Source organism: Betta splendens, chromosome 2, assembly GCF_900634795.4.
Source record: "Betta splendens chromosome 2, fBetSpl5.4, whole genome shotgun sequence".
Lineage (NCBI taxonomy): Eukaryota > Metazoa > Chordata > Actinopteri > Anabantiformes > Osphronemidae > Betta > Betta splendens.
Genome location: NC_040882.2, coordinates 26,346,546 through 26,371,638, shown reverse-complemented (window position 1 = coordinate 26,371,638; position 25,093 = coordinate 26,346,546). Strand labels below are relative to the sequence as shown.

Sequence of the window (25,093 nt, the reverse complement as noted above, 5' to 3'; positions counted from 1 at the left end):
GTGTTTAGAGTTGTTAATGTCTTTTATTGCGTTAAGTGTTAGTAGCTTTGCTCCGCTTCTGTTCACTCAAGGCTCTTAAAATGAAAATAAATAAATAAATAAATAAATGCCACAAGGTGACACAAATATTACACAATTATTATATTGGTCAGGTGAACTGTTTGCCTTTCGTTCCTACTTCCCCTATTTTGATACTAATCTCTTTATGCCTGTGCTGTTCTGCTTTGCTGTCGTCAGGCTGCTAACTAAATCTTAATACTTGACTCCAGGTAAAATGTAATTTATTTGTGTTGGTTTTTTCACATGTTCTTGTCTGAAATGATTTGGCTTAACTTTTGTTTTCCTGTGTCATGTTTAGTAGTTAGTTTTAGTTCATTTGGGCATAAACGCACCTTTTTTAAATTCAGCAGGAGGAATTATCTAGACCACAAACTCTCAGCCTCTGCAGTTTTATCTCTAAACTCACTGACTGAAGATGAACCTCAGGATCCTGCTGCTCATCAGCTTCGTCTCATGCGTCTATGGTTGGTTGACTTTTATCTGTTTGTGTCTCTGCATTAACATGAAAAGATCTGAAAACACCTGAACCTGAGGTTCTGTCTCTGTGTTTGCTCCACAGGATCATTAGAAGTGGATGTGACCCAGACCCACTATCAGGCAGAGCAGAACCACAGCATCACACTGGAGTGGACCTTCACACCCAAACCTGACACCATCACCTCAGTTTACATCTACTGTCAGCTGCTCACTGGTCTCAGAGCCTCAGTCCTGCTTCATCTTCATGAAGGTGTTGAGGTCTCAGAGTCTCAGGATCAACAGTTTTCAGGACGAGTCCAGTTTGACAGAGACGAGCTCAGAGACGGACGGATCAGACTCCAGGTGTCCAGACTCAGGACTGAGGACTCAGGACTGTATGAGTGTAACATCAGGACATCTGATGGTTGGAACGATGGAAGATGTCAACTCAACGTCACTGGTGAGTTGATTCGTTGAAACAAAAAGCTGTATAATAAAGAAAAAATGATGTAGACTTATTATCATTTATTATATCATACTCCACTGTTCTTCTGGAAATATGTTTACTTCACGTTTCTTACCTCATTTCTTACAGAAATGTCTCAGATGTGTTCTGTGTCTCCAGCAGTGACTGATCTGTCTGAACCTGAGACAGAACCTGAACTAAACACCACAGTAAATAGAGGAAGGGTCAGTCTGGCTCTGGCAGCAGCAGCAGCAACAGCTCTTCTCTCTGTTTGTTGTTATTTATTAACTCGTTACAAAGTAAACAACGTTTCTGCTCAGACTCCGGTGATGGATCAGAGGAACCAGTTTGAGCAACAACAGAAAACAAACTGTTTTAATTTTCCACTTTTATATGATGGATTTAAAGACCCATCACACAAGCAGGTAACCGTGGCAACATGACCACACACTGTGTTCTTCAATAAACAACCATTGAGTTGTGCACATAATAATAATAATAATAAATTATGCTGGAGAAAAACTCAAATACTCATTCAGATGGTGGACTGAGGCTCAAAGGCTCGTATGACCTTTATTCCATACAACACAACAACAGATGATGGTAAGTATGGAAAGTGAATTTTTTTTTCACAGTTTCCAAAGCTGTGAGACCAAACCCAGGAATTTGAGGACATGTTGGACCTTCAGCAGCTCTACTTTTTTCTACTGTACATCTGGACTATGAAGATCTCACACTGTGAACATGAGGTTGAGGCTCTGAGCAGCATCAGACGGTTTATTTTGGTTTATTACCAGTAGCACCAATTCTTCATAACAGACACTTGAGAACAAAAGAAAACCCAACAAACTACATCTACTAAGTATAAACCCTGAGTTCACAGATAGAGGAGAAGGACGGATGATGCTTGGATCCACTGGATCCATTATATATAGCTTTCAACTGAAGTCTCTGCATGAAACACGACAAACGTATTGAGTTAAAGCTAAACTTTTGATGAAGTCTTAATGTGTGTTCACTATGTACAGTAAAAGAGAGTGTATTTATGTAATGTAAAACAATTCACTTTGTTCAAACATTTGCTTTGACTTGTTGAAATGTACATGTTAAGATGAAACACTAACAATAACAAGATCAATTTCTACTCATGACATTTAAAAAGTATGAAAGTATGAACACAAAGTGCCGTTAGTGTAGCATTAACGTAATTAAACACATTCACTTTACAGTCAGTGAACGGCACCCGCGTTTAGTTCTGTCTTCCACTAATGAACTACAGGTTCATTAAAGGCAGCAGAGCTGCAGAAACACAATGATGTCATCAGTCAAAGTTCTCATCAACTAGTTTCAAGGCCTCAAAGCTTTCATCAGGAAACAGTAAAGTCTGAGTTCTGGATAAATTCTGCTCATTGCTCACAATTTTGCAGTTTTTCTGAAAGCAGAAACATGATGATGTCATCAATAAAACATGTTTCCTGCACCAGAGGCTGAAGGAGACAAACGAACAGCCAGTCTGGTGATACGTTCTCATCACTACTGTCAAACAGTAAAGTTTGAATTCTGGAAAGATTCTGCTCATTATGCTCATTGTTACAGTTTTTGCAACATTAGACAATAAACTAACTTGTGTTTGCTAAAAAAGATCAGAGTGGATCCACCAACACATGAGGAGCGTCAGTAGGTTGGCTGGTTTTGTATGAAACTGATCGAAGACCTCAGGTTGCTATGGTTACCTGCTGTATGTGGATGGCTCCCATCAGCAAAACCAGGGATTTCTGTCCATCACATAAACTAGAATTTAAAACCGTTTGTTTTGTGTTTGTGTTGAAACCTCTTCCACCAGTTCATCACTGGGGTCTGAAGGTAAATGTGGTTTTCTGCACAAGGAGTTAATGAAGAAATAGAAACAAACAGTCAGAGCCACTTGTGCCATCAGTCCCATCCCAGTGTAGAGACTGATCCATCTTCTGGGTCTGTGGCTGTTGGTTTCAGTTTCTCTCTCAGCTTCAGGAGGATCAGTCACTGCTAGAGAAAAACAAACATCTGAGTCAGAAAAATAAAAATCGTAAAGGTTTAAACAGTTTCTAAGTTCTACATTTTTTTAAGTTCACGCTGTCTTCCCATTTATCAAAGCAGCTGCTGATGTGCTAAAGTTTCACTCACCAGTGACGTTGAGTCGACACTGGCCAGAACCCAAACCATCAGCTGTTCTGACTCCACACAGGTACAGTCCTGAGTCCTCAGTCCTGAGTCTGGACACCTGGAGTCTGATCCGTCCGTCTCTGAGCTCGTCTCTGTCAAACTGGACCCGTCCTGAAAACTGTTGATCCTGAGACTCTGAGACCTCAACACCTTCATGGAGATGAAGCAGGACTGAGGCTCTGAGACCAGTGAGCAGCTGACAGTAGATGTAAACTGAGGTGATGGTGTCAGGTTTGGGTGTGAAGGTCCACTCCAGTGTGATGCTGTGGTTCTGCTCTGCCTGATAGTGGGTCTGGGTCACATCCACTACTAATGATCCTGTGGAGCAACCACACAGGACTTTAACATGCGAGCTTTGTGGTTCATGTCTCATATAATACACAGATTATTTAATGACAGTTGCTCTAAAGATCTAAAAAATCACAAAACCCTAAAATCTAAACACTGGTTTTTCAGGCTGAAGTTAATTCAACTTTGTTTTAAGAGTGAACTTTTCTTTTACATCTTCTTACGTCGAGTTTTTGTCTGTGGACTTGTTAATAAGTTAAAACTTGATGACAGGAGGATCATATGTAAAATAACAGCTAGAAGTGTGACTTTGGCAGGTTGTAAAAGAGGACGACTCCAGTTTCCTTCCGGTCGTTTGGAGCCGCAGTCGTGTTTGTTCACATGCGTTTCACGTGCGCAGCGTAAAGAAGCAGCTCTCCTGTTAAACTTCTTACCCATTGATCCGGTTCGTGACCGAGAGCTTGATCGTGGGATCAGGCTGAGGAGCAGCATGACGATGGAGATCATGCTGTGACACAAGAGTCATCAACAGGAGCTCCACGCTGCAGCAGGACAGAAGAATCAGTGATTTACCACCACTGGAACAGACGATTCCATAGAGAAAGTAAAAGCTTCAGCTCCAGTTTAGACAAATAAAAGCCTTTTACATCATAGAACATTACCTGTTGTGTGTTCGGCTGAATGAGGATTGTTTTGCAGTTATTCATCAATGACACGTTACTGGACTGGGTGAAGATACGCACCTTATATAGAGTCTGTGCACGGCTCCACCCACGACCTGCACTTACTACACAGAATGTTTGGAGCCAAAGAGAAAGTGACGCTCTTTTGTTCAAAACCGGTGTCACTGGAAGATCCAGCCAGTTGCTGCGCATGCATCATTCACACACACTGTGTTTACCTGGACCCGCCTGCTCCGAGCAACAGCAGGTGCCTGTTCCTGCTACAGTCACACCGTCCACGCTTGATCCTTAGGTTCCTGCTGTTTCATCAGTGGAGATTCTTCACATCTCCAGACCACAGGATTCTGTCTCCTCCTTCACATTGGGTGTTTCCACCTGGTTTTCATTGACACAGCCTGTGGATCCCATCGTGGCCCCAGAGGAACCGGGCGGCACCACATACAGTATACTGTCCAGCAACCAGACGTTATCCCACAGACACCCACACACAGTGTCATCCACAGACACAGGGTGGAGACTGACAGGAAGCGTGAGCAGCCCAGTCAGTGAGCTCAGGCTCCAGGTGTCAACTTTAAATGACATGTTTATTTATTAGTCACTTAGTGATGTCACCTAAATGACACATCAGCAGCGTAAATAATAAATGACACATCAGCAGCGTAAATAATACAGCTTTACAGCTCAACGTTCAATTCAACGTTTCATTTTTTACTTGTTGAATATGAACCAAACATAACTTATAATTCATTCATTTTGTGATTATATTTAGTGTTTACTCTATAAACTCTATAAACTATAAAAACTATATTTGTTTTGTCCTTTCAGGCTGTTTGATCCTTGGTTTAAATACGTAGTGGCTGTGAAACGATCTCTGCAGCCCTTAATTGTTTTTTCTGTTGTACTGGGCAAACAACTCAAGTAACATTGGTTCTAATCTTATTCATTAAATTCACTGATCAGCTCGTGTTTTTGCCAGTTTCACATTGTTGTCACACATAAACAGTCACACAACTCTCCGTGTGGTGACCTTTGTAGAACTGGGAACCTAGAGAATGATTAGAGGAAATTGTTGCTACTTTAATGCTGTTCTACACAACAAATGTTTAACAGTACGTTTACCTGCACAAAGTTAAATACGATATAGTAACTTACACCCTAAAGTAACAGAGTGATGTTTTATCAGGTCAGATGTGAAACCATAAGCCAATTGAGCTGTTTTGTTCTGACAAGAATTCACTGGACCATTAGCAGCGTCTCAGCATCTTAAAGCCACTCTCCTCAACATCCTCTCAGATAGTTTATAGCAGCTTGGATAAAGAGTCCAGTTTAATCACATGAGGGAGTGAAGCTCTGCAGGTTTGTGTCACGAGTCTAAAATCAAACTGCTAAGGTTTATGCTCATTCAGAACCTTTAATGTTTATCAGCTGTGATCGTAATTAAAACAAGAGAGACCGTGACTGATGATGGTTTTGTTTTTAAATTGTTCAGTGATCAATGCTTAAACTTTGAATCCTGCTCAATAAAGATGAACAAAAAAATCTAAGTGTGGAATATGTATCTAAACAGACCGATGTCATGTGCGTTACTGAGACCTGTATGATGGGCAAGTGTGCTGCCTGCTGGTCTTACTATACACAACTAAGCATAGATTCAAATATGATCAATAACTGAACTGAAAACCGTACAATCCGAGTCACAGCTTTAGTTGTTAATATGATTTATGATTGTTCTGAGGCAACATCATCTGCATGAATAACAGACTTGTAGTAAACTGGAGCTGGTCGTGGGTGCAGTTATGACTTCTAAAGTAGGACAAAAAGCTAAACTGGACGATTTAATGATGACACTGATAAATACTTGAATCATACCCAGTTCAGCCACATTTTAGGAACACAAGTGTGGTCTGTTTACAGTGACTGCAAAAAATATGAACAATAAGAAACAAAAATTAAATTTGTGACAGAAAATTAAAGGGCCTGATACAGATGATATTATTGCAGTTGGAAAGTAGCAGCTCAACATACAACAGCCCAAGATCAAAGTCTTGGAATCACTGATTGACACAGTGATGACGTGCAACATCATGTGACTGTGCCATTCGCGGTTCTGTCCACAGGAGGTCGCCGTTTAGCTTTAGATTGTAAATTATGGAACACAAAGGCATGAGGTCAGTCGTTTCCTTTTACATACTGGAATCAGCAAAATGTTGGGAGACTTTACCTGATTGGAATTATTTATTAGTCTGACATCGATTTTTGTAGTACACATTGTTTTAACAATGTGCTCAAGGGCAGAGTGTTCAAACCCCCATTGGAGCAGCAACTGCGTCCTAGAGTAAGACACTTGTCAGCAGCTCCCCGGGCGCCTGCACGGCTCCCACTGCCCCCCACAGGGAGGGGTTACATGCAGAAGACCACTTTGTTGTTACATTGTATGTGACAACAACCAATAAATGATTTCATTCTTTCTTTCTTTAAAGGGTACATTTTAAAGATGAATATAAAACCTTTTGTTCAGAACATGGTAATGTTAAAACATGGAGGAAGGTTTACTTCATTCAGTTCAGTTTTTAACTTCACACCCGTCACATCCAACATTGAATCAAACTCCAGCTCTGATGCTCCAGCTGCTGTGAAACAGACCCTGTCAGCGTTCAGTGAAGGCTCCGTCAGACTCATTGTGTGAACATCTCACACACAGACTGAGTGTTTTGAGGCATCAGACCTCGATGTGGAGCTCGGCTCATCTGAACAGAGCGTCCACACCTGAAGACTGAAAACACAGTGATGTTAACATGCAGTCTTCTCCAGGAAGCAAAGCAGTGGAAGTAGTTTGTCTCCATCTGTCTGCAACAAACAGGAAACAACAGGAATGAACAGACAGTACAGGCAAAAGTAGATAAACAAATTAACTGATCAGCTAGCTAGCTGGTCTTGATAGCAGTACTGTTAGCATAGCATAGCTCTACTAGCTCCACTACCTTAACTTTCAAAAATATAAACACGACCGCGTCTCCGTCGTTACGGTGCGTTCTATTAGAGGCCACAGACCATTAAAAACCAAATACCGGTAAATGTGGGTTAGCCGTTAGCCATTAGCTATGATGCTAACGTCAACATACTGACCACGTGACAGCATCGGCCCTACTTCTCCTTCGTAGCATCCTGGACCTTCTTGATCTTGTCCTCCTCAGTTAAGGCGATGTTATTCCAGAACCGCTCCGGACCGTCCGGACCGTGTTTTCGGGCCTTCTCGTCCGCCTCGCCCCAGGTCGGAGTCGCGTCTTTGTGTTTACACTCGTGGAGCCGCCTCTTCACCGTGGACCTGGACAACGACACGCCGGCCTCCTGCAGCGTCTGCTTGATCTGACTGGACGTGGTGGACGGGTTCTTCTTGACCATCGACTGGATCCTGCGGTCATCCACCCTGGACGTCTTCCGCGGTCTTCCGGGCCGGTGGCTGTTGCTGAGTGTTCCCGTGGACTCCACCTTCTTCAAGATATTCCAGACGGTCGTGTTGGCCACTCCCAGGGCGACAGAGATCTCCCTGATGGTTTTCCGCTGGTTCTTGAGCCGGACGATGGCCTCCTTCACCTCCATGGACACCTCCTTGGACCTCATGATGAGAGACGCTTCCAAAACAAGCGTCAGGCTCACGCGTTGCTTCCAAAGAGTCAGAGGCGGTGACGTCATATTCATAGAACCAATCAGTGAGAACGTCTCGCTGCGTGCGCACGTAGATGAAGCTTCTTCAGGTAAGTTTAAGCAGCACAATGCGTGTGCTAGTTTTTAATGTTTCTATGACTTAAACGATCGAAGAAAAAAATCACATTAAACCTTCCCTCAGAAATACAGTCTTCATCTTTGCCGGTTGAATGTAAGGATGTCTGTCGAGCATGACTCTGCTTAGACAGGGTTCATCATCACAGAGCCACATGTACAGACTACAGTGTTATGTGATGTTAAAGACACAAAGAACAGCTGTTGGTTTCTCACGAGCTTTAATTAAAGTTAAAACAAATTTCCACATGAAGCTCAGATTACAAAGATGTAAATGTCACTGTCTGTGTTTTTTTCAAGTCCAAACAAGTTCAGGACTGTCAGCACGTAGGACATTTGAAAGAATTCATCACATGGTTTCATGGAAATGATGCAGCTCAGAGTCACGTGCTCTTGTTATTGTTCACACATTCCACATCAGCCTATGAACAGGTAAATGCTGTGTCCATGTGATCTTAGGTGGATCTCATTGCATCAGATTTCTGCTTTGCTTTTGCTTTTGTCCTCAGGTGAAATACTGCTGTTACTTCCTGGTGCAATGATTTAGACCAGGATCATGATTCTTGCATAAACAGTTTATCTCTGCAGCTCTCAATATACCACTTAATGAAACAGGTTGAAACGTCGCACTGTTCGATTGCCTGCAAACAAGTAAGTCTCAGATGTATTCAGTATATTATGTTCAGTACATGTGATTTTGACCGTTGTGTTTTGTTTGCAACACTAAATGTTGTTTGTTTATGAAGAACTGATGAGGCACTAGCTCACAATCATCAGATTAAAGATTAAAAAAACGAATCTATAGTAAACTCAGTGTTAATTTAGGTTTTGTCACAATTAAGAAAAAAACAAGTATTTTTAATAATGAAAATTATTTGAAGTGACATTACATTAGTAAGTGGTGAGACACTGGTGGCTGGATGTAGTGTTCATACTCTAAATCTCTACATACCTTTTTGCTTTATTTAAAACTAAATCACTGAAATGAACGTGTCTTTGTTGATCAAGTGCAAATAAAAGCTGTAATGATGTTACATGTTATGTTATGATTTTACATAATGATGTTTTTATTCACATGGCCCCACCCCCTGGACCTTCCTGCTTTTGTTTTGTTTGTTAGACCTGTATCTCCAGTTGTATTGTGTGTATCACATGAACCATTGTAGTAGTTTTGCTTATGTTGTCTGTCAGTAGTGACCCCCAGAGATCAAACAGACAATCAAGTCTCCACTAGTGCTTCAGTTTCAATAAACTCAATGAACTGTTTGTCTCACAGGGAGAAGATGCTCTGAATCCTTTTGCTTGTTGTTCCGACCTTCGCCATAATCTGTGGTTAGTACAGAACCATTCATTACTGATCCTACTGTTGATTTTGTTTTTCTAATGGTCATTTAGTTCATTTTACTCTAGTTTTTAAATAAAAAAATTAAACCTTAATCATAACTTCTCAAAGTGCAAAAGTGTAAACAAGGTAAAAAAAATATATTTATCATAATGTTTGTTATCAAACTTTTGTTATATTTAAACCTCTCAATATACTGAATTAAATGTAATGTAATGTAACTTTTCCCTCTCTCTCATCTGCAGTGATGACTGATGTGTCTCTGACTCTCTATCCGATAGAGGAGAACAACAATGTCACCGTTACATGGGACACTCAAACCCACATTGACTTGTCTCTCACCCACCTCACGTGCTATTTTGATACTACACCTCTTAAGGTTTTCTACAAGGTGATAAAGGTGACGAGGACTCAAACTCTCAGCATCAGCAGTTCTCAGGACGGGTTCAGTTGGACAAAGATGCTCTGAGAGACGGACGAATCCGACTCCACGTGTCCACAGTCACAGCTGAGGACTCTGGAACCTACAGGTGTTATGTGGCTGCCAATTATGACCAGAAGAAACAAAAATGGCAGCTCTTATACTCTGGTAAGTGAACGAGAGCAACACACAACTGTAACCATGACGATGTGAAGATGATTCATACAGTACCTTCACTTTTAGAAACGTTTGCTCTGAATGTGAGTCAGCTCAGAGATGGAAACAGCAGTCACCTGTCCCTCAACACGACATCTGGACCAACATCAGCTGAGGGTGAGTCAGAAATTCCAGATTTAGAACTGTCACAAGTATAGTTCTGTAAATTACAGAGTGTGATCAATAATGCAAAGCCTGAAACAGCAAACCTTCACTGTGATGTTATCTTTGACTTCATACAGGCTCTGGATATGAACAAAGGAATTCAGATGGCAGATTCATCATAGCGATCCTTGTTTTGGCTGTTCTTGTGGCTGCACTAGTTTACTCAGCGCTCAGAAAAAAACACCATGGACCAGTGATTCCCTGTGTGTCTACAGGTTTGATGCACCACTACCACAGAACGGTCATTCGTTGAAAACTAAAGAACTACAAGTTTCTGTCCACATTTACTCTTGTTCTGTATTAACAACAGTAAATATGGTAATTTTATATTTTACAGTATTCAGTATATTAACATGACTGAATTGTCATGTAGTGGGGTTGATCATTACTCTGTTTGCTTGCTTTGTTTTAACATTGATGAAATAACCTATAATCCATTTATAAACAATAATCACTATAATCAGCCTGAGAACCTTGTGCCTTTAAACCTGAATAAAGTCCAGCAGGAAACCAGACGGTTGTTTCCTCCAGTCTTTATGTCAACGCAGATTCTAAAGCAAGAGGTGATGAAAGAACTGAACAAAACTGAACCGGTAGTGTTTGCTTTTACAGTCAGCGTCACTATGAAGTAATAAGTACTAACAAAGACTGCTGCTTTGCTTTGTCCAGTTTGATACCAGAATATATATATTGATGTCATGTTTCACATCAGTGACGTGAATTCAAATCTAAGACAATTGGCTCATTCCTTTGTATATTTATCAGGTATATGTATTTAAATGACCCGGGTCCCACGGGATGGGTAAAAGTACATTTCCCCAATGTGGGATCAATAAAGCTCTATTATTTGTCAGTCTGTTGTGTTGTTGTTATTCTTGTAGAATATGTGGCTTTCAATAATTTACTTTGGTTTGCTTTCCTTCATTCTTGTCATTTAGACCTTTGGAGGTAATGAAGCAGGCTTTTGGTTTTTGTCATATCAATTGTCAAATATCAAACTGTAAGAGATCGACGGCAGCTCCTGATTTTATTCAGTCCACAGCTGATTCCATAGATGTTATGAAAACTCTTTTGTTTCTTTTGAAGCTCAGTCAGCTTTGACCTGCTCACATCAAGGTGTTGACTCACAATATGGACGCATGCTTCCATCAGACTCATATTGGCCACTCTGAAAAGCCTCTTGTCACCAGGTTCAGATTCTGATCCGTCCATCTCCGTGGTTTCAGAGCTGGTGCTGGAGTGTAGGAGTGGAGGCTGGTTCCCAGAGCCTGAGCTGCTGTGGCTGGACGCTGAGGGAAAGCTCCTCTCTGCTGGACCTACAGAGACAGTCAGAGGTTCTGATGACCTCTATACTGTCAGCAGCAGAGTGACTGTGGACAAGAGACACAGCAGCAGATACACATGCAGAGTCCAGCAGACCTTCAGCAGCCAGAAAACAGAGGCTCAAATGATAATCAAATATAATAATTATTGAACTTTATTGATCCCACATTGGGGAAATTACTGTCTGCACTCAACCCATTCCCCGGGGGAGCAGTGGTTCTGCCCTCTCTTGATTGCTCCGGGTCCACTGTTGTGGGTGCTTGTTGCAGGGCTGTTTTATGGGCATGTAGGTCAAATATTGGTTTTCCTTTTCTGTCAAGTTATTGTCACTGTTCACATTTAATACTTCATCTGTCACTGTCACGGAGTCAGGGCTCTTTATGTAGCGTTTGTTTAATACGAGGCGAGGTCCAAGATACAGGTGTAATACTCATGGAGAGTAGGATAAAAGTGTACAAATGGGTGGAGTGCATGGGTGATGTACATTATCGTGGTTGTAAATAACCTGTTTGAGCGATCGGCGGTTGCCGCAGGAACTTCACTTGTCATAAAGACGATGCAAGAGGAAGTCCACGTCGAACACGCTTCATTTTATTCCTCCCTCTTCAGGGTGTTACACAGGTGATGGTCAAAGAGGTAAGTCACAGGCAACAGAACAGGTGAGGAGCAGGCAGAGGTTCAACATGGGCTACTGTAGATGGTCAAAAACAGGAAGAAGCACTGACCCAAACACAAGGCAGCATCAGGAACAAAACGCTGGAAAGTGGTGAGTACACGCAACAATCTGGCAATGAGTCCGGTGTGTATTAGAGGTTAAACAGAGACCAATGACAAATAGGCTGCAGCTGATGAAGTCACGAGTGAGCGACAAGTGGAAACTAGACACAGGTGGACCAGAACCGGAAGTAAATACAAAATAAAACAGGAAGTTGCTAAGACAACAGTTCGTGGATGTGGAGCCGTGACACAAGGAAAATGAAGAGGATGTTAACTCAAGGTGCAGAGGAATCCAATCAGGATGAACTAAGGAAGTGGACGACCTAAGAATTTCACCAATTCAATGAGGAGACAAAAACAACATCAACTGATCCGCACCAGGACAAAACATCTGCTAAGACCAAACCACTGTAAGTTGAGACAATGAAATCAATCTACATACAAAAAATATGTAAAAAATACATTATAAACAATTTTGTTAAATCAATATAGTCACTAAATAATAAAAGAAAAACTGATTCACATGTGTGATCAGATTTTAGCCACAATACACAGTTCAGCAGTGGAAGGAAGGAAGTACCGAAGATGTATCACACCAGGTTATATATACAATATATATAATATAATAACTAAATAATCTGTCATTGTTTTTATTTATTTTTACTAATATTGATTCACCTGATGGGTTCTGTAAATCTTTAGACTTGGAAACATAATGAATAGGAAAAATCATGATCAAAAGAATGAAGACTGGTTTATTACTGTATATTTATTTGTTATAAGTTGTTTTTAAACAACACTGTTTTAATAGAAAAACAATAAAAAATACTAATCTGTCTTCAGTAGACTGCATCATTAGTACGTATCGTCACACAGTTCATACATACAGGGTGGTGATGACTGCTACGTACCGACTCCTGACCGACTGGGACCCACCTGCAGTGAGAACCAGACTGGACAAGTTGTTTCAAAATGATGGATTAACAAAACTGGTTTGTAACAAACAGTTCAGAAAAAAAAACAGCTGAAAATCTTCTACAGGCTACAATGAAAGGTCACTGCTCTGAGCAGGAACTAAACGATAAGGTTTTACAAACAGCACAACACAGAAACTAATCCTGGTTTGGTAAGAAACGAAAAGCACTGAAGCAGGTGATAAAAGAGACTCTGCACTGACTAACTTACACACAGCGACGGAGACAGGGACCGATCCACTACAGCGATGACTGCTGCTGATGTCAGTTTGTCCACAAAGGGTTTCAATTAACCATAGTTGAATACATTCTGTTTGTATTTGGAGGCATAAAAGGCGACTCATCGTGCAGTGAACAGTCGACCATGAGTTACTGGTTTATCGTTCGATCATTGTCTTTTTTCTTCTGTTTTTGCATTGTTTTTTATTAGTTTCTGTTTGTAGCATTACACCACAATCAGTTAGTAATATAGTTAGTAATATATGTAACTTTCAAGATAACTATAATAAAATACATTTCCAGCCTCAACTAACATTGGAACCTGTCAACATGTCGCCATTGGGGAGTGTTGCATCGACAACAATTCTGTACCTGCAGGGTTTAGATCATTATATGATGCGCTCATAACCAAGTGAAACTAAAAAACGTCTCAAAACCCACACACCTGTCAAACATTTTCATCAAAGCACAACAATGACTCACAGCAGGAATGAAGGAAGGAATGAAGAGAAACACAAACAACCTGCTGCTCTAAATGACATCAGCTTTTATGTTGAAGAATTTTCTGTACTACATGATTAGACATACATCAGTATAATGAAGTAATGTCTACATTTATTAATTCCAGGCTACGTTCTACATCACATATATCCAATCAGATATTATCATTACTGTATATATTACACAGAGTACAGAGTGAGCAGTTTTCTTTCTTTCTTCTTTCTTTTGTACAGTTATGCTTACAGCAAATGCATTTTTAAGTAATTTTACTTTATTTATTATAAATTGTAAAACTGTGTTTATTTTTTCTTCTTCAGTACATATACACAAAAAGTACATAACTGTAACTACAGTTTTTAAACATATGTCTCACCTCATGAAACCTTCCCACATATGGACTGTAAATAGCATGAAGTCGTGTGAACACCATTGTTATGCTTCAGTTCCTTGTTTATCCCCTTGTGCTGTTGTATAATAGGTCATGTTGTAGTTTTACGTTCACTCCTGCCTCCTCATAAACCGCCTTGCTTGTTGTCGTTCTTGTTCCTGTTGAAGGCACCACAGCCGTTGGACCTCTCCCTCAGAGAGGGAGAGGTCAAACGTCTGTATAAACGTCTGTATTAAGAAATGTGAATAAACACTTATCAGAACAGCTGTTTTATAGACTTTCATATAAATATTGTTTATATTGTTTAATCAGATTTTTTGTGGTTTGAAATGTTCACGTAATTTTAATCACATCCCTGTTTTATTGACACAAAAAAGCATTTTCCCGCTTAAATTATATTGAGAGATACAGATACAGAAACTAAAATAATGGAGCCAAGGTCAACAGAGACCTGTCTCAGCCAGTATCCTGATTTACAGGTTTGATTACTGCACCTGAGTCTTCTTTACACACAAACACTTGAATAGTAGAGTAGGACTTCATTTTAATCCTTCAACTACAGTATTTAGTTTATTCACTTGATCTGTTTAAGCTTTGACCTCTTACCATTTTTTTTTGCCTTTTACACGGTTAGAAGAAATGCAACCTTTAAAGCACTAAACTACACGTCTATGAGTCTTAATCGTTACAGACATCAGCAAAATATTTTACTACTCCATAAAATATGTACTAAAGCTTCTACTGAACAGATTTACAACACAGGTGATGTTTGTGTTAAAAACAATTAATAAAACCTGACCATATTTGTTTTAATAAAAGTGTTTCTCACAGGGAGAAGATGATTTTGATCTGTTTACTATTTGGCCTGACCGCCTCTGCCTTTGGTAAGTGTCATAACCGTAGGGGTCATTGTTAATCATGTTAATCATTGGCAAGCATTTTTGAAATGTAGTTATTAAAGAACCAGAGTTTTGATGAATATTGCATTTGGTCACTCAGTGCAGGTGCTCATGCTCGTCCTAAACAAACAATCAGTCCAGAGTTAAACTCTCACTCTACTTGATCTGACACACTCTCACATAAAACATTAAGTCTCTCATTTTATTTTTTTGAGAATTAGAATCTCAATTAAACCACAGTACGTTAAAAAACCCACCAAAGAAATGTCCAAAGTACAACCTCATTTACAGTTGTCAAGTTATCGCATCTTATCCAGCTCAACCCAACTTGAAATGTTCAGGTTCACTCCAAAGGACGCTCGGAACAACTCATTCATGTTCTTTATAGTTTATTTCCATCATCAGCAAAGTACCGAACAGGTGGATGGTTGAAAAGATGATTATATGAATAGCATAGCTGAATAGGTTGATAACCTTAAAGAAAAATAAGCACAATATGCTTAGTTTCAAACCAAAGTTAATAACAAAATTAATATTTTAAGCTTTAAACACATTTTAGTTAAATTGTTTAATGCTCAACTAATGGAACAAACATATTACTATATATAAAGTGCTTCTCTTAACAGTTCTCAACTTATCCTTATTTTTACAATACTTTTACATGTCAGTTTCATATTACCAGTGGCGTCTTTGGGTCAAACCTGGAGCTGGATTGCTTCCTCCTGCACTGTTCGTTGCAGTCTAAAGAACCAGATCCACAGGTGTCTGGGGTTTTTATTATAACAGGCCTGAGTATCTTGGAGGGAGTGCTTGGTTGCTCACTTGAACCTCTCTGGTGGGTGGTGCTAAGATGGACTGTGACATTTGAACACGACACCTCCCACTTGAGCTCCTGGTTCTTGAACCCAAGGAGCTCACACATTCACCTCATTTGTAGACTGTGTCCGCTGTTCTTCCACAGGCACTATGACAATCACACGTCTGACGTCTCTGTGAAGAATTGTGGCAGGTATTCTGGTGGCCGGCCTTTTCCCTTGTGTGACGCCTTTCACATGTGGAACAGGATAGCTGGGAAAGGTCCTCACGTTCACATCTCTGACAATTCCCTTCTTGTCACTGTTCGCACTGATGACTCTTGCAAGTCTGTACTGACCCCTCAGGGCATTTTGGTCTGCAAGCCAGACAACATCACCAACAGCTACATTACGTTCTCTAGTGTGCCACTTGCTTCTGATGAAAAGATTTGGGCCAGCCAATTGAATCCATTTTTTCCAGAATTTATCCACCTCTGTTTAAATAAATTTCAGTCTCTTGAATGGGTAGCCTTTGAAGTCAAAACTGCAGGTGTCACCTTTAGGGGCCGCTCTGCCCACCAGCAAGGAGTTTGGTGTAATATAACGTATGCAGTCTTCCCGACTCTGAGTTCTTGCATCAATGGGTCTCTCATTGGCCAGGTTAGCTGCCATATAGAGGAAGGTTTGAAATTCTCCCCATGTGAATGTCCCATCTCCTCCCAGATTATGCAAGGCTCTTTTCACAATCTGAACAGCTGCCTCAGCTGCTCCATTCCTGTGTGGCGAGTCTGCTGGATGGATCTTCCAGCTCCAGCCGGTTCCATGCTTGGTGGCTTCATTTTGAAGTTCTGACATTTCCAATTGATTTAGAAACTGATAAAGTTCTTTGAGGGCTGGCCTGGCTCCTACAAAGTTTTTCCCAGGATCAGACCACAATTTTCTTGGATGGCCTCGGATGGCTGTGAACCTTTTATAGGCCAACAGGAATCCTTCAGTTGACTGGTCACTCACAAGGTCTGTATGAATAGCTCTGGAAACCATTGTTATGGGAAAAATTGTCTCTTCCTTATTTCTATGTCTCTTCCTTATTTCTATGCAGTTATTATATGATTTATGACTTATGTTCTGCAATTAATATCTTATGTTTTGTCTTACTGTATGCATTTGACATTTGACCTACATTGTTCAATGGTTGTCTCTGCCTGATAGACTCTCAACTCTAGCTCCCAAACCCAAGGTCAGGGAGTTGTGTCTCTGTCTGTTGAGACTTGGTGCTCCTTTCTCACAGATAGTTGGACGTCAGCGATGCAGGTGTGAGAATGTAAACATCTTCACACACACTGCGACAGGGAGGAGATGGTGCATGTAATTTGATTGGGTTAGAAAGACATTCCACCCTAGTCGGACAGAGAAGCTAAAAGGCAGAAGCAACTTTAGGATCGTGGGCTCTTTGCATCACACCTTCGTGGTGTGTGCAATGATCTCCCCAGCTGGTTTTTGGTTTGTTGATGTGCACGATCAACATCCATGCTTTTTATTTGCTTTCCCCATTATTTTTATTTTCTTTATTATTTCAATAAATCGCACAAAAGGACAACTCTCTCTCATCTACTTCTTTATGGAAAATTTCCACCACAGAAATTGGCGTTGTCGGCAGGATCCCGCGGCAGGTCGTCTGGACGGTGTGACCAGGGACGATAGTCCTGAGGACTAGGGTCGCTCAGCCTCCAAACCTCTACAGACATTCAGAGCTGGGAGGACTGCTCACCCGTCTGGATCGCCTCTGACGAGATCCACGAACTCAGATTCAAACTCAAATCCTAATTTGGCTCGGCTCGGTGAGAGAGATTCCTTTTAATTTGGGAAAAAACAAAAAGAAAATATAATTAGGACTAGAGATGATAATATTTCTAAAACAACTATTTGGCTGAAAACATCCAAAATATAATATTAGAAAAAATTATAATTTTAAAATTTAATATTCGGGTAAAAAATTAATTAGGTCAAAGTCTGCCCTGGTGGTCGAGACGGTGGTTGCTAAGGGTTGGCTCGTGGGACCGAGCTTGTTTTGTCTGTACTGAGGATACAGACCAGTGTGCAGATCTGAGCGCAGTCCAAAGGGTGTGGACAAGGAAATAAAAGACGGCTTCTGTAAGACGGAGCGCGTTTGCAGGGGGAAGTGGTTTCGAGATACGAGGGACCCGGGTCTTAGAGGGGCCTGACGGTGAGGGACCACTTCCGAGAACCCTGTCGCTGATCTGAGCGGTTCCCTTTCTACGGAGACGTCCGTGGAAGAGAAATTTCGAAAAAAGGTTCCGGCCGGAACACATAAAAATCTAAGGCAGAAAACCGCCGGGACTCTGAAAGATGGGTTCGGGGCGATCTAAGTCTCCACCACCAGACTGCAGCATTACAAAAGTAAAAGTAATTAAAAGTAAAAAGTAAATATGGTTAGTAGTGCGTTTCATGTTTCCATGAGTGGGAAACTGGTTATGGGTTCAAAAGGAGAATCACTTAGTGTAAAAGGACATACGCACCTTAAAAGAAAAATTAGAGACAAAAGAAAATACTTGAAAAAGCAAAACTATCAAAACTAAAGCCCTAAAAGAAAAGAAAGATGAGAGTAACAGAAAAAAAAGGAGATAACAACTCTGGGGAAGAATTGTTTGCACTCTGCCACACACACACACCACACACACACATATCATGCCAAGAGCAAATGCTCCCATTCTTTCTGCTCTCTATTCTAATGCAGAACTGAGCGCGATGAGGGTAAATCCGGATCTGGACTCCTTTCCCACCATCAGCAGAAGAACCGAAGGAGAAGAAGCGCCAACCAACAACCAGAACAGGGTGGAAGCTCTGACACCACAGCAGCTGGAGGACACAGACCACAGCATGGACGCCTCAGCGACTCTCACAACGTCTGCAGCCATCACGTTCTGGGCTCATCAGATGAACCAGCTACTACAAGGCCTGCACCAGCATGAAAGGACTGTGTCTGAAGCTTCTGAAGCCGTGAAAGTGTCATACATGCGTGTGTGTCTGACAGACACCTGCTTATGACAATCAGCAAAGGAAAACAAGGACAGAGCAACAGCAGAGAAGACGTGCTCTAACAGAGACACTGGTTGAAACAACAGGAGAGGCTTCAGACGTGATCGGCCCAATAGAGCTGCATCTGAGGATCCAGGAAAGGTCTGTCATCGAGGAACAACTGTCCCATTGAAAGGCTTCACCCACTGGTGCTCACATCAGACTGATGGTTGGGGAAGGAGGAAGGTGACGGTTCCTTTTCACGTGACGTACAAGACGGTACCGCAAAAACACACACACATTCATACACGCAATTAAGAAACACGCTTACAGCTGATACACGCTCAAATTCATGTTCATGCTTATCTGCTCGCAATGAAGAATCGCTTTTTGCTCAAAAAAATCCCACAGAGTGATTTGAAAATGATGACAAACAGCTAAATGACAACTGCTGCATGACTTTACAGTCTGATGGGTTCAAACTATTTTAACTTGCAACAAATTCAGTAATAAAATCCTTCATGTTTCTAAAAATACTTGTGCACAATATAGGTTTGTCTGGCCAGACTATAGAAAAACAAAATCAGACTATAGGAAAACAAAACAGACTGTAGAAAAAAAAAAAACAGACCATAGGAAGACTGAAACCGACTGAAACAGACTATTAATGACTATTAAAGGGAAGACGACTATTAGAGAGAAGTAATAATAATTACTGTACGTACCAGACTATTAAAGAAAAACTTATTCTTTCACTGTCTTGTGCAACATCTGACAGCAAGACACCGTAACATTCATTTTTGCTTTCAACCTTATGCCCAGTTACATTTTTAGGAAGAGATCTCATCTGTAGTTTAGGTATTTGATTGATTTCCACTCCAGACGGAGTGCAGGTTACATCTACAGACATTCTAAATAATCCTTCTTTTGTTGGTGTTAACTTCAGCTCAGCTGTGCTCTTATCATTGGCTGCTGAGGGGGGGCTGTAACTGAGGCCCTCACACAGGCTGCATCACAGCTTGTTTATGATTTCACACACACACTCTGACAAACTGGCCTCAACTTCCCTCTTTTGGGATGAACACAGGTCTGCGCTTGCGATTTCTTTTACTAACGAACAAAAAGATTTTTACTTTTAACCTACAGTTCCACACGTCCCTCTGTGAAAACATGATGGAGACAGATGCAGGACGTGGGTCCTTTCGTGAACAGATGTCAACGGGGTGGAGACTGGTGAACGACTTCTGACCCCATGTGACGTATTTACCTACTTTGCATACTTTAGAAAACTTTTTTTTTATTCTGTCTGTCATGTGCAGCAAACAGTAAACTGGGTACCTCCACATTCTAATGACACACATTACACGCTTTTGTTTTTATTTTTATTTTTCAGAGGACGCTCTGACCCAACACTCAGCCTTACGGGAAGCCCTGCTTCCCTGTGGCTCACACACAGACATGATGTAGGTTTGATCAGAGGATGTGAACCAGTGGTCATCACACCTAAATCTGACCACAGACCATGTAAACAACAACACCCTCTTAAAGGAAGCCATAGATGGCGTTACTGCAGACACCACTAAGCTACTGAAACATTGGATGCTACAGGCCACAAAGAGAGCCTGTTTAAATTACACTTTGTTCAGACAAAGGTTATTTTCTGGGTCATTGTAATTACAGCTGATGGCAAATCCATCTCACCCAACAGAGTTAAAGCAATTTGAGACCTGCCTAAACCGTGCACGTAAAAACAGCTGATATCTTTTCTAGGTCTTTGTTCTTATTGTAGGACCTTCAGTCCTAACTTTACTGTCTTTGAGGCCCCACTCAGGGTTCTGATGCAGACGTCTTCATCGTCCACTTCTTGTCTCACGTGGACGTCTGAGGCTGAACAACGTTCACCGACCTCATGCTTGCTCTTCAGGCTCCTACTTTGGGTCTCCCTGATCTGACCCTATGCGACCTTTCACTCAAACAGTGGATGAGAAATCAGGTTGTACGACTTCTGTTCTTTTGTCCTCATACTGTGTCTTTGATTCTTTTGGAATAGATCACATCTTTCTACAGCCTGATGGCTTAGATACAACACCACCTTGCTCAACATGCTGAACATTATTATCAAGAGGTCGTCTTGAAGTCTGGCTCTTTGCTAAGACACTACTCTGCTCAGGCTGCAGAGTTGATTGTGTTGACTGAAGCTAGTAAACTAGCAGAAGGAGAGTCTGTTACCATCTACACAGACTCCACAGGTTCTCTGTGGAAGCATAGGAAGCTTTTGAAGTCTGATTGCAAACCTATCTCACATCATGATTAGTTTCTGCTTTGCTGGACGCTGTCCTGCTGCCTACAGCTAATGCTGTTTGTAACTGTCCAACATCAGTGACGACTTTGTTTCTGCCGACATGCAGCTGCAGACGCTGCTGCGAAGGTCGCTGCCCAACAACCCCTCCCTCTCCTGATCCTCGTTTCCTCTCCTGATCCTTGTTCCCTCTCCAACTCTCTCTATCCTTTCCTTCCTCATCTCCCTGTGCTTTAAACATTTTGTACCTCACAGGAACTCAGACTCTGGCTGACGAATGGTTCCACCTGTAGCCATGGAGTCTGGTTTGGGCCTGATGGCAGCCGTGCCGCCCAAACACCTTTTTCCCCACAATTCAGATTTCCCAACAGGTGAAAACAGGCGACAGGACCATTACACCATCCAACGAGGGGACTGGCGATCGTTAAGGAGTTCAGGAGGAAGCACTGGGACTCCAAACGGTGGCGAGGCCCCTTCCAGGTCCTTCTGACGACCAACACGGCTGTGAAGATCACAGAGAGTGACTTGGATCCACTCCATCTACTGCAGGAAGGTCCCGGATCCGACAGACGACCCTCCATCTACACCACACGAGAAAACCACCACTGACGAAAAGAACTAAGAAGGACGACCCTCGCTGTGCTCACACACGCACTGAGGCGAGGCTGCGTTGACCGTTCAGCTAAAGGTGTGAGCCAAGCGCCGCCTGAAGCTGCGCCGGTGAATCACACTATCAGACCATACATCTACACACACGCTCCTGAGAAAACACACACACGAGCAGCCTTGAGTTGCCGACGCTGGACGACGTGTAGACTCTTCACATCACGGGAGTGACAGTGACTCAGAGGACATTGGGAGGAAACCTGGCGGTGATAACAAATCCCAAGTGTCTCTGTGATCAGCTGATCACAACCTGAAGAACCCCAACGAACAATCAATACTTCAACACACAGGTTGGAAACAATCTAACGCTACTGTTCAACAGGAAGAAGCAGATTGTTACGAGACATCAATTGTAACCTTGTTGCGTTGGACATTTTATGTTACTCTGATTATTGCCTTGATCATATGATGTTTCCATGTAAGTTCGCACACTACTTTTGAATGAGAAAATTTCACATAATTTACAACACTGAGTTTAAATATCCTAAAGTTGACTTGGTGTTTAATTTGCTCACAATCACTTATTCACTGCTACAATTAGTTTTTATCCTTCATCTACAGATGACAGAGGTTATGAGACAAAACGCATCATCATTCTGGTTAAATCCCTGAATCTCCTATTCGCTCTAGACGCAAATGTACAATTAAAGATCCGAAAGCATTAAATCTATCTTAAGAATATATGAAACAGAACCCCACCGGAAACCTATGGCTATCATACATTAATTGTCTTTATTACATTACTATTGAATGGCCGTAGACACGTTGTTAGCAGAGAAAAGAGGCGTTTGTGTTATGTTTGGAGAGGCATGTTGTACTTACATCCTGAATAACACTGATTCTAATGGTATTGTGGCGAAGGCGCTACACGGCCTTCAGAATCTCAGCTAACTCTGGTATAGGTTCTTTCCCTTGGAATTGGCTAGACGAAATGTCTGGAAAATGGAAATCTGTGCATGTCCGCAGCTGTTTCCTTTATCACTGAGATGGCTGTGATTCTCTTGTTTGGTTTTTGCGTTATCCCACTGGTTAGAGGTCTCATCATGCGTGCGACCCCAGCAACACTCTCATATCAAATGACACAATGCACTATGTTCAAAAACCCCAACTCTAATTCACTTAATGACTTTGACGATGGTCTTAGGCTATCGGATCAAAAATATAACATGATACAAATATGATAATGAGCTTATTTTCTTCACATGCCAATACAGAAGTTATTCTTGTTTAACTACCCACCAAAACAGCTCCCAACCTTTTGTCCCTTAGTTACTTCCATTTTATGTGAAGGTGTATTTTGAATCTTGATGAGTTAATACCCTTATTGTTTCATTTGCAAGGGTCTTTTATTATTACAGAATGTGACGTTGACAATTTTTATTCTTTTATGGGTTGATTAATGTGTAATCAAAAGGGGGGAGTGTTATGGGAAAAATTGTCTCTTCCTTATTTCTATGTCTCTTCCTTATTTCTATGCAGTTATTATATGATTTATGACTTATGTTCTGCAATTAATATCTTATGTTTTGTCTTACTGTATGCATTTGACATTTGACCTACATTGTTCAATGGTTGTCTCTGCCTGATAGACTCTCAACTCTAGCTCCCAAACCCAAGGTCAGGGAGTTGTGTCTCTGTCTGTTGAGACTTGGTGCTCCTTTCTCACAGATAGTTGGACGTCAGCGATGCAGGTGTGAGAATGTAAACATCTTCACACACACTGCGACAGGGAGGAGATGGTGCATGTAATTTGATTGGGTTAGAAAGACATTCCACCCTAGTCGGACAGAGAAGCTAAAAGGCAGAAGCAACTTTAGGATCGTGGGCTCTTTGCATCACACCTTCGTGGTGTGTGCACTGATCTCCCCAGCTGGTTTTTGGTTTGTTGATGTGCACGATCAACATCCATGCTTTTTATTTGCTTTCCCCATTATTTTTATTTTCTTTATTATTTCAATAAATCGCACAAAAGGACAACTCTCTCTCATCTACTTCTTTATGGAAAATTTCCACCACAACCATGCAGGAAAAGATGATGCCCCAAACTTTGAGCCGCACCTTCTTTTTGACTTCATCCTTGACTTCATATGGGCCAAATAAGTCAACCGTGGTGTATTCAAAGGGTCGCGCCGGACGTGTCCTTTTTATAGGGAGGTAAGCCATGATTTGTCGACACCTCTTTGCCTTGGTCTTCCTGCATATCACGCAGCTGTCAACAACTTTTTTAGCCAGTCTTCTCCCTTTTACAACCCAGGCCTGTCCTCTCATTTCCATGAGTGTTCCAGCAATCCCATCGTGGTTTACCTTGTGAGTCTCTTGTGCCAGAAGTGTTGAGACCCAGGACTTATATGGGAGGATGGGAACAGCTGTTTTGTCTTCATTGAAGCTTTGAATCCTTCCACCACACATCAGAAGTCCCGATTCTTGATCTTTATACACAACAAGCCTGTTGAGAGTGGTATCATCAAATATTACACCCTCTTGTTCGGCAAGGAAAACATCCCTGAGTGCATCATCATACTCTTCCACAGTGAGTGTGAGTCTTTTGGCTGCAGATCTCACCTCTTCTTGTGTGAAAATCACTTTAATTTTCCTTCCATTTGTGTTCATGTTTCTCGCCTCCTGTTTCCACTTTGTGGCAGCCCTCCATACCCAGGCAATAACTCTGACTAGTCGGGTTAAATTGCTGAATTTTGTTGGGTCTATGAGATGTTTGACTGCTGATCCAGCTGGTGTTCTTCGGGCAGGAATGTTTGCTTGAAGGCCTCCTGGTTCCTTCTCTTTGCACAGAGTGTTCTCCCTCTTTGACTGAGCTCTTGTGACAGCACTGGAGAAGGCTTTCCTTTCAAACTTGTTGATTCCTTCTTTGGCAATAGCAGCAATTTCTTTTGCTGACTTTACTGGCCATTCTTCGACAGGTTGCTTTAGAAATCGTGGCCCTTTTTGCCACTCAGAGTCACTTGAAGATCTTCTGGTCCAGCACCTCTTGTTATGCAGTCAGCAATATTAAGATCACCTGATATCCACCACCAGTCTCCTATGTGTCCAGCCTTTTGGATTTCTCCAACTCTATTAGACAAAAATGTTTGATACCCATAACTGTCCCTCTGAATGGCTCCAAGTACAGTTTGACTGTCCACTAGGTGGTACCAGCAGTCTATTTCCATTTGGCTGTGCTTCTCAATGTATTTCCGAAGT

The 25,093-nt window shown here is 41.5% G+C and overlaps 1 protein-coding gene and 2 long non-coding RNA genes across 7 annotated transcripts; 2 read left to right on the top strand and 1 right to left on the bottom strand.

Annotated features, from left to right (window-relative positions):
- Nucleotides 1-1,728: 1,728 nt before the first annotated feature.
- LOC114869278 (uncharacterized) lies at nucleotides 1,729-4,627 on the bottom strand. 3 transcript variants are annotated; one of them, XM_055514119.1, is made up of 4 exons: nucleotides 4,374-4,627; nucleotides 3,907-4,014; nucleotides 3,146-3,502; nucleotides 1,729-3,007 (listed from the first exon to the last, which is right to left on the bottom strand). In XM_055514119.1, the coding sequence occupies exons 2-4, from the start codon at nucleotides 3,977-3,979 to the stop codon at nucleotides 2,781-2,783; spliced, it is 657 nt and encodes a 218-aa protein (XP_055370094.1). In that variant the 5' UTR covers nucleotides 3,980-4,014; nucleotides 4,374-4,627; the 3' UTR covers nucleotides 1,729-2,780. The 3 variants fall into 3 exon arrangements, with proteins under 3 accessions (XP_055370094.1, XP_055370096.1, XP_055370092.1); XM_055514121.1 differs by lacking the exon at nucleotides 4,374-4,627 and having other exon boundaries at nucleotides 1,729-3,004; nucleotides 3,907-4,341; XM_055514117.1 differs by lacking the exon at nucleotides 4,374-4,627 and having other exon boundaries at nucleotides 3,907-4,333.
- Nucleotides 4,628-7,770: 3,143 nt separating this feature from the next.
- On the top strand, nucleotides 7,771-13,010 carry LOC114869634 (uncharacterized). 3 transcript variants are annotated; one of them, XR_008696535.1, is made up of 7 exons: nucleotides 7,771-7,910; nucleotides 8,236-8,367; nucleotides 8,445-8,586; nucleotides 9,212-9,267; nucleotides 9,523-9,866; nucleotides 9,942-10,031; nucleotides 10,157-10,932. It is a non-coding gene; the product is annotated as an uncharacterized LOC114869634 (long non-coding RNA). The 3 variants fall into 3 exon arrangements; XR_003788183.3 differs by having other exon boundaries at nucleotides 8,236-8,586; XR_008696534.1 differs by lacking the exon at nucleotides 7,771-7,910 and adding an exon at nucleotides 12,996-13,010 and having other exon boundaries at nucleotides 8,054-8,586; nucleotides 10,157-12,718.
- Nucleotides 13,011-16,939: 3,929 nt separating this feature from the next.
- On the top strand, nucleotides 16,940-23,872 carry LOC129605056 (uncharacterized). The gene is made up of 2 exons (XR_008696545.1): nucleotides 16,940-18,318; nucleotides 18,650-23,872. It is a non-coding gene; the product is annotated as an uncharacterized LOC129605056 (long non-coding RNA).
- The last annotated feature ends 1,221 nt before the right edge of the window (nucleotides 23,873-25,093 follow it).

Excerpts from the sequence above, each read along its gene's own strand:
- LOC114869278 (XM_055514119.1), bottom strand. The coding sequence starts at position 3,979 with ATGATCTCCATCGTCATGCTGCTCCTCAGCCTGATCCCACGATCAAGC. Across the intron at positions 3,503-3,906 it reads GTCACGAACCGGATCAATGG|GATCATTAGTAGTGGATGTG; the intron begins GTAAGAAGTTTA and ends GTTGCTCCACAG. Across the intron at positions 3,008-3,145 it reads GTGTCGACTCAACGTCACTG|CAGTGACTGATCCTCCTGAA; the intron begins GTGAGTGAAACT and ends GTTTTTCTCTAG.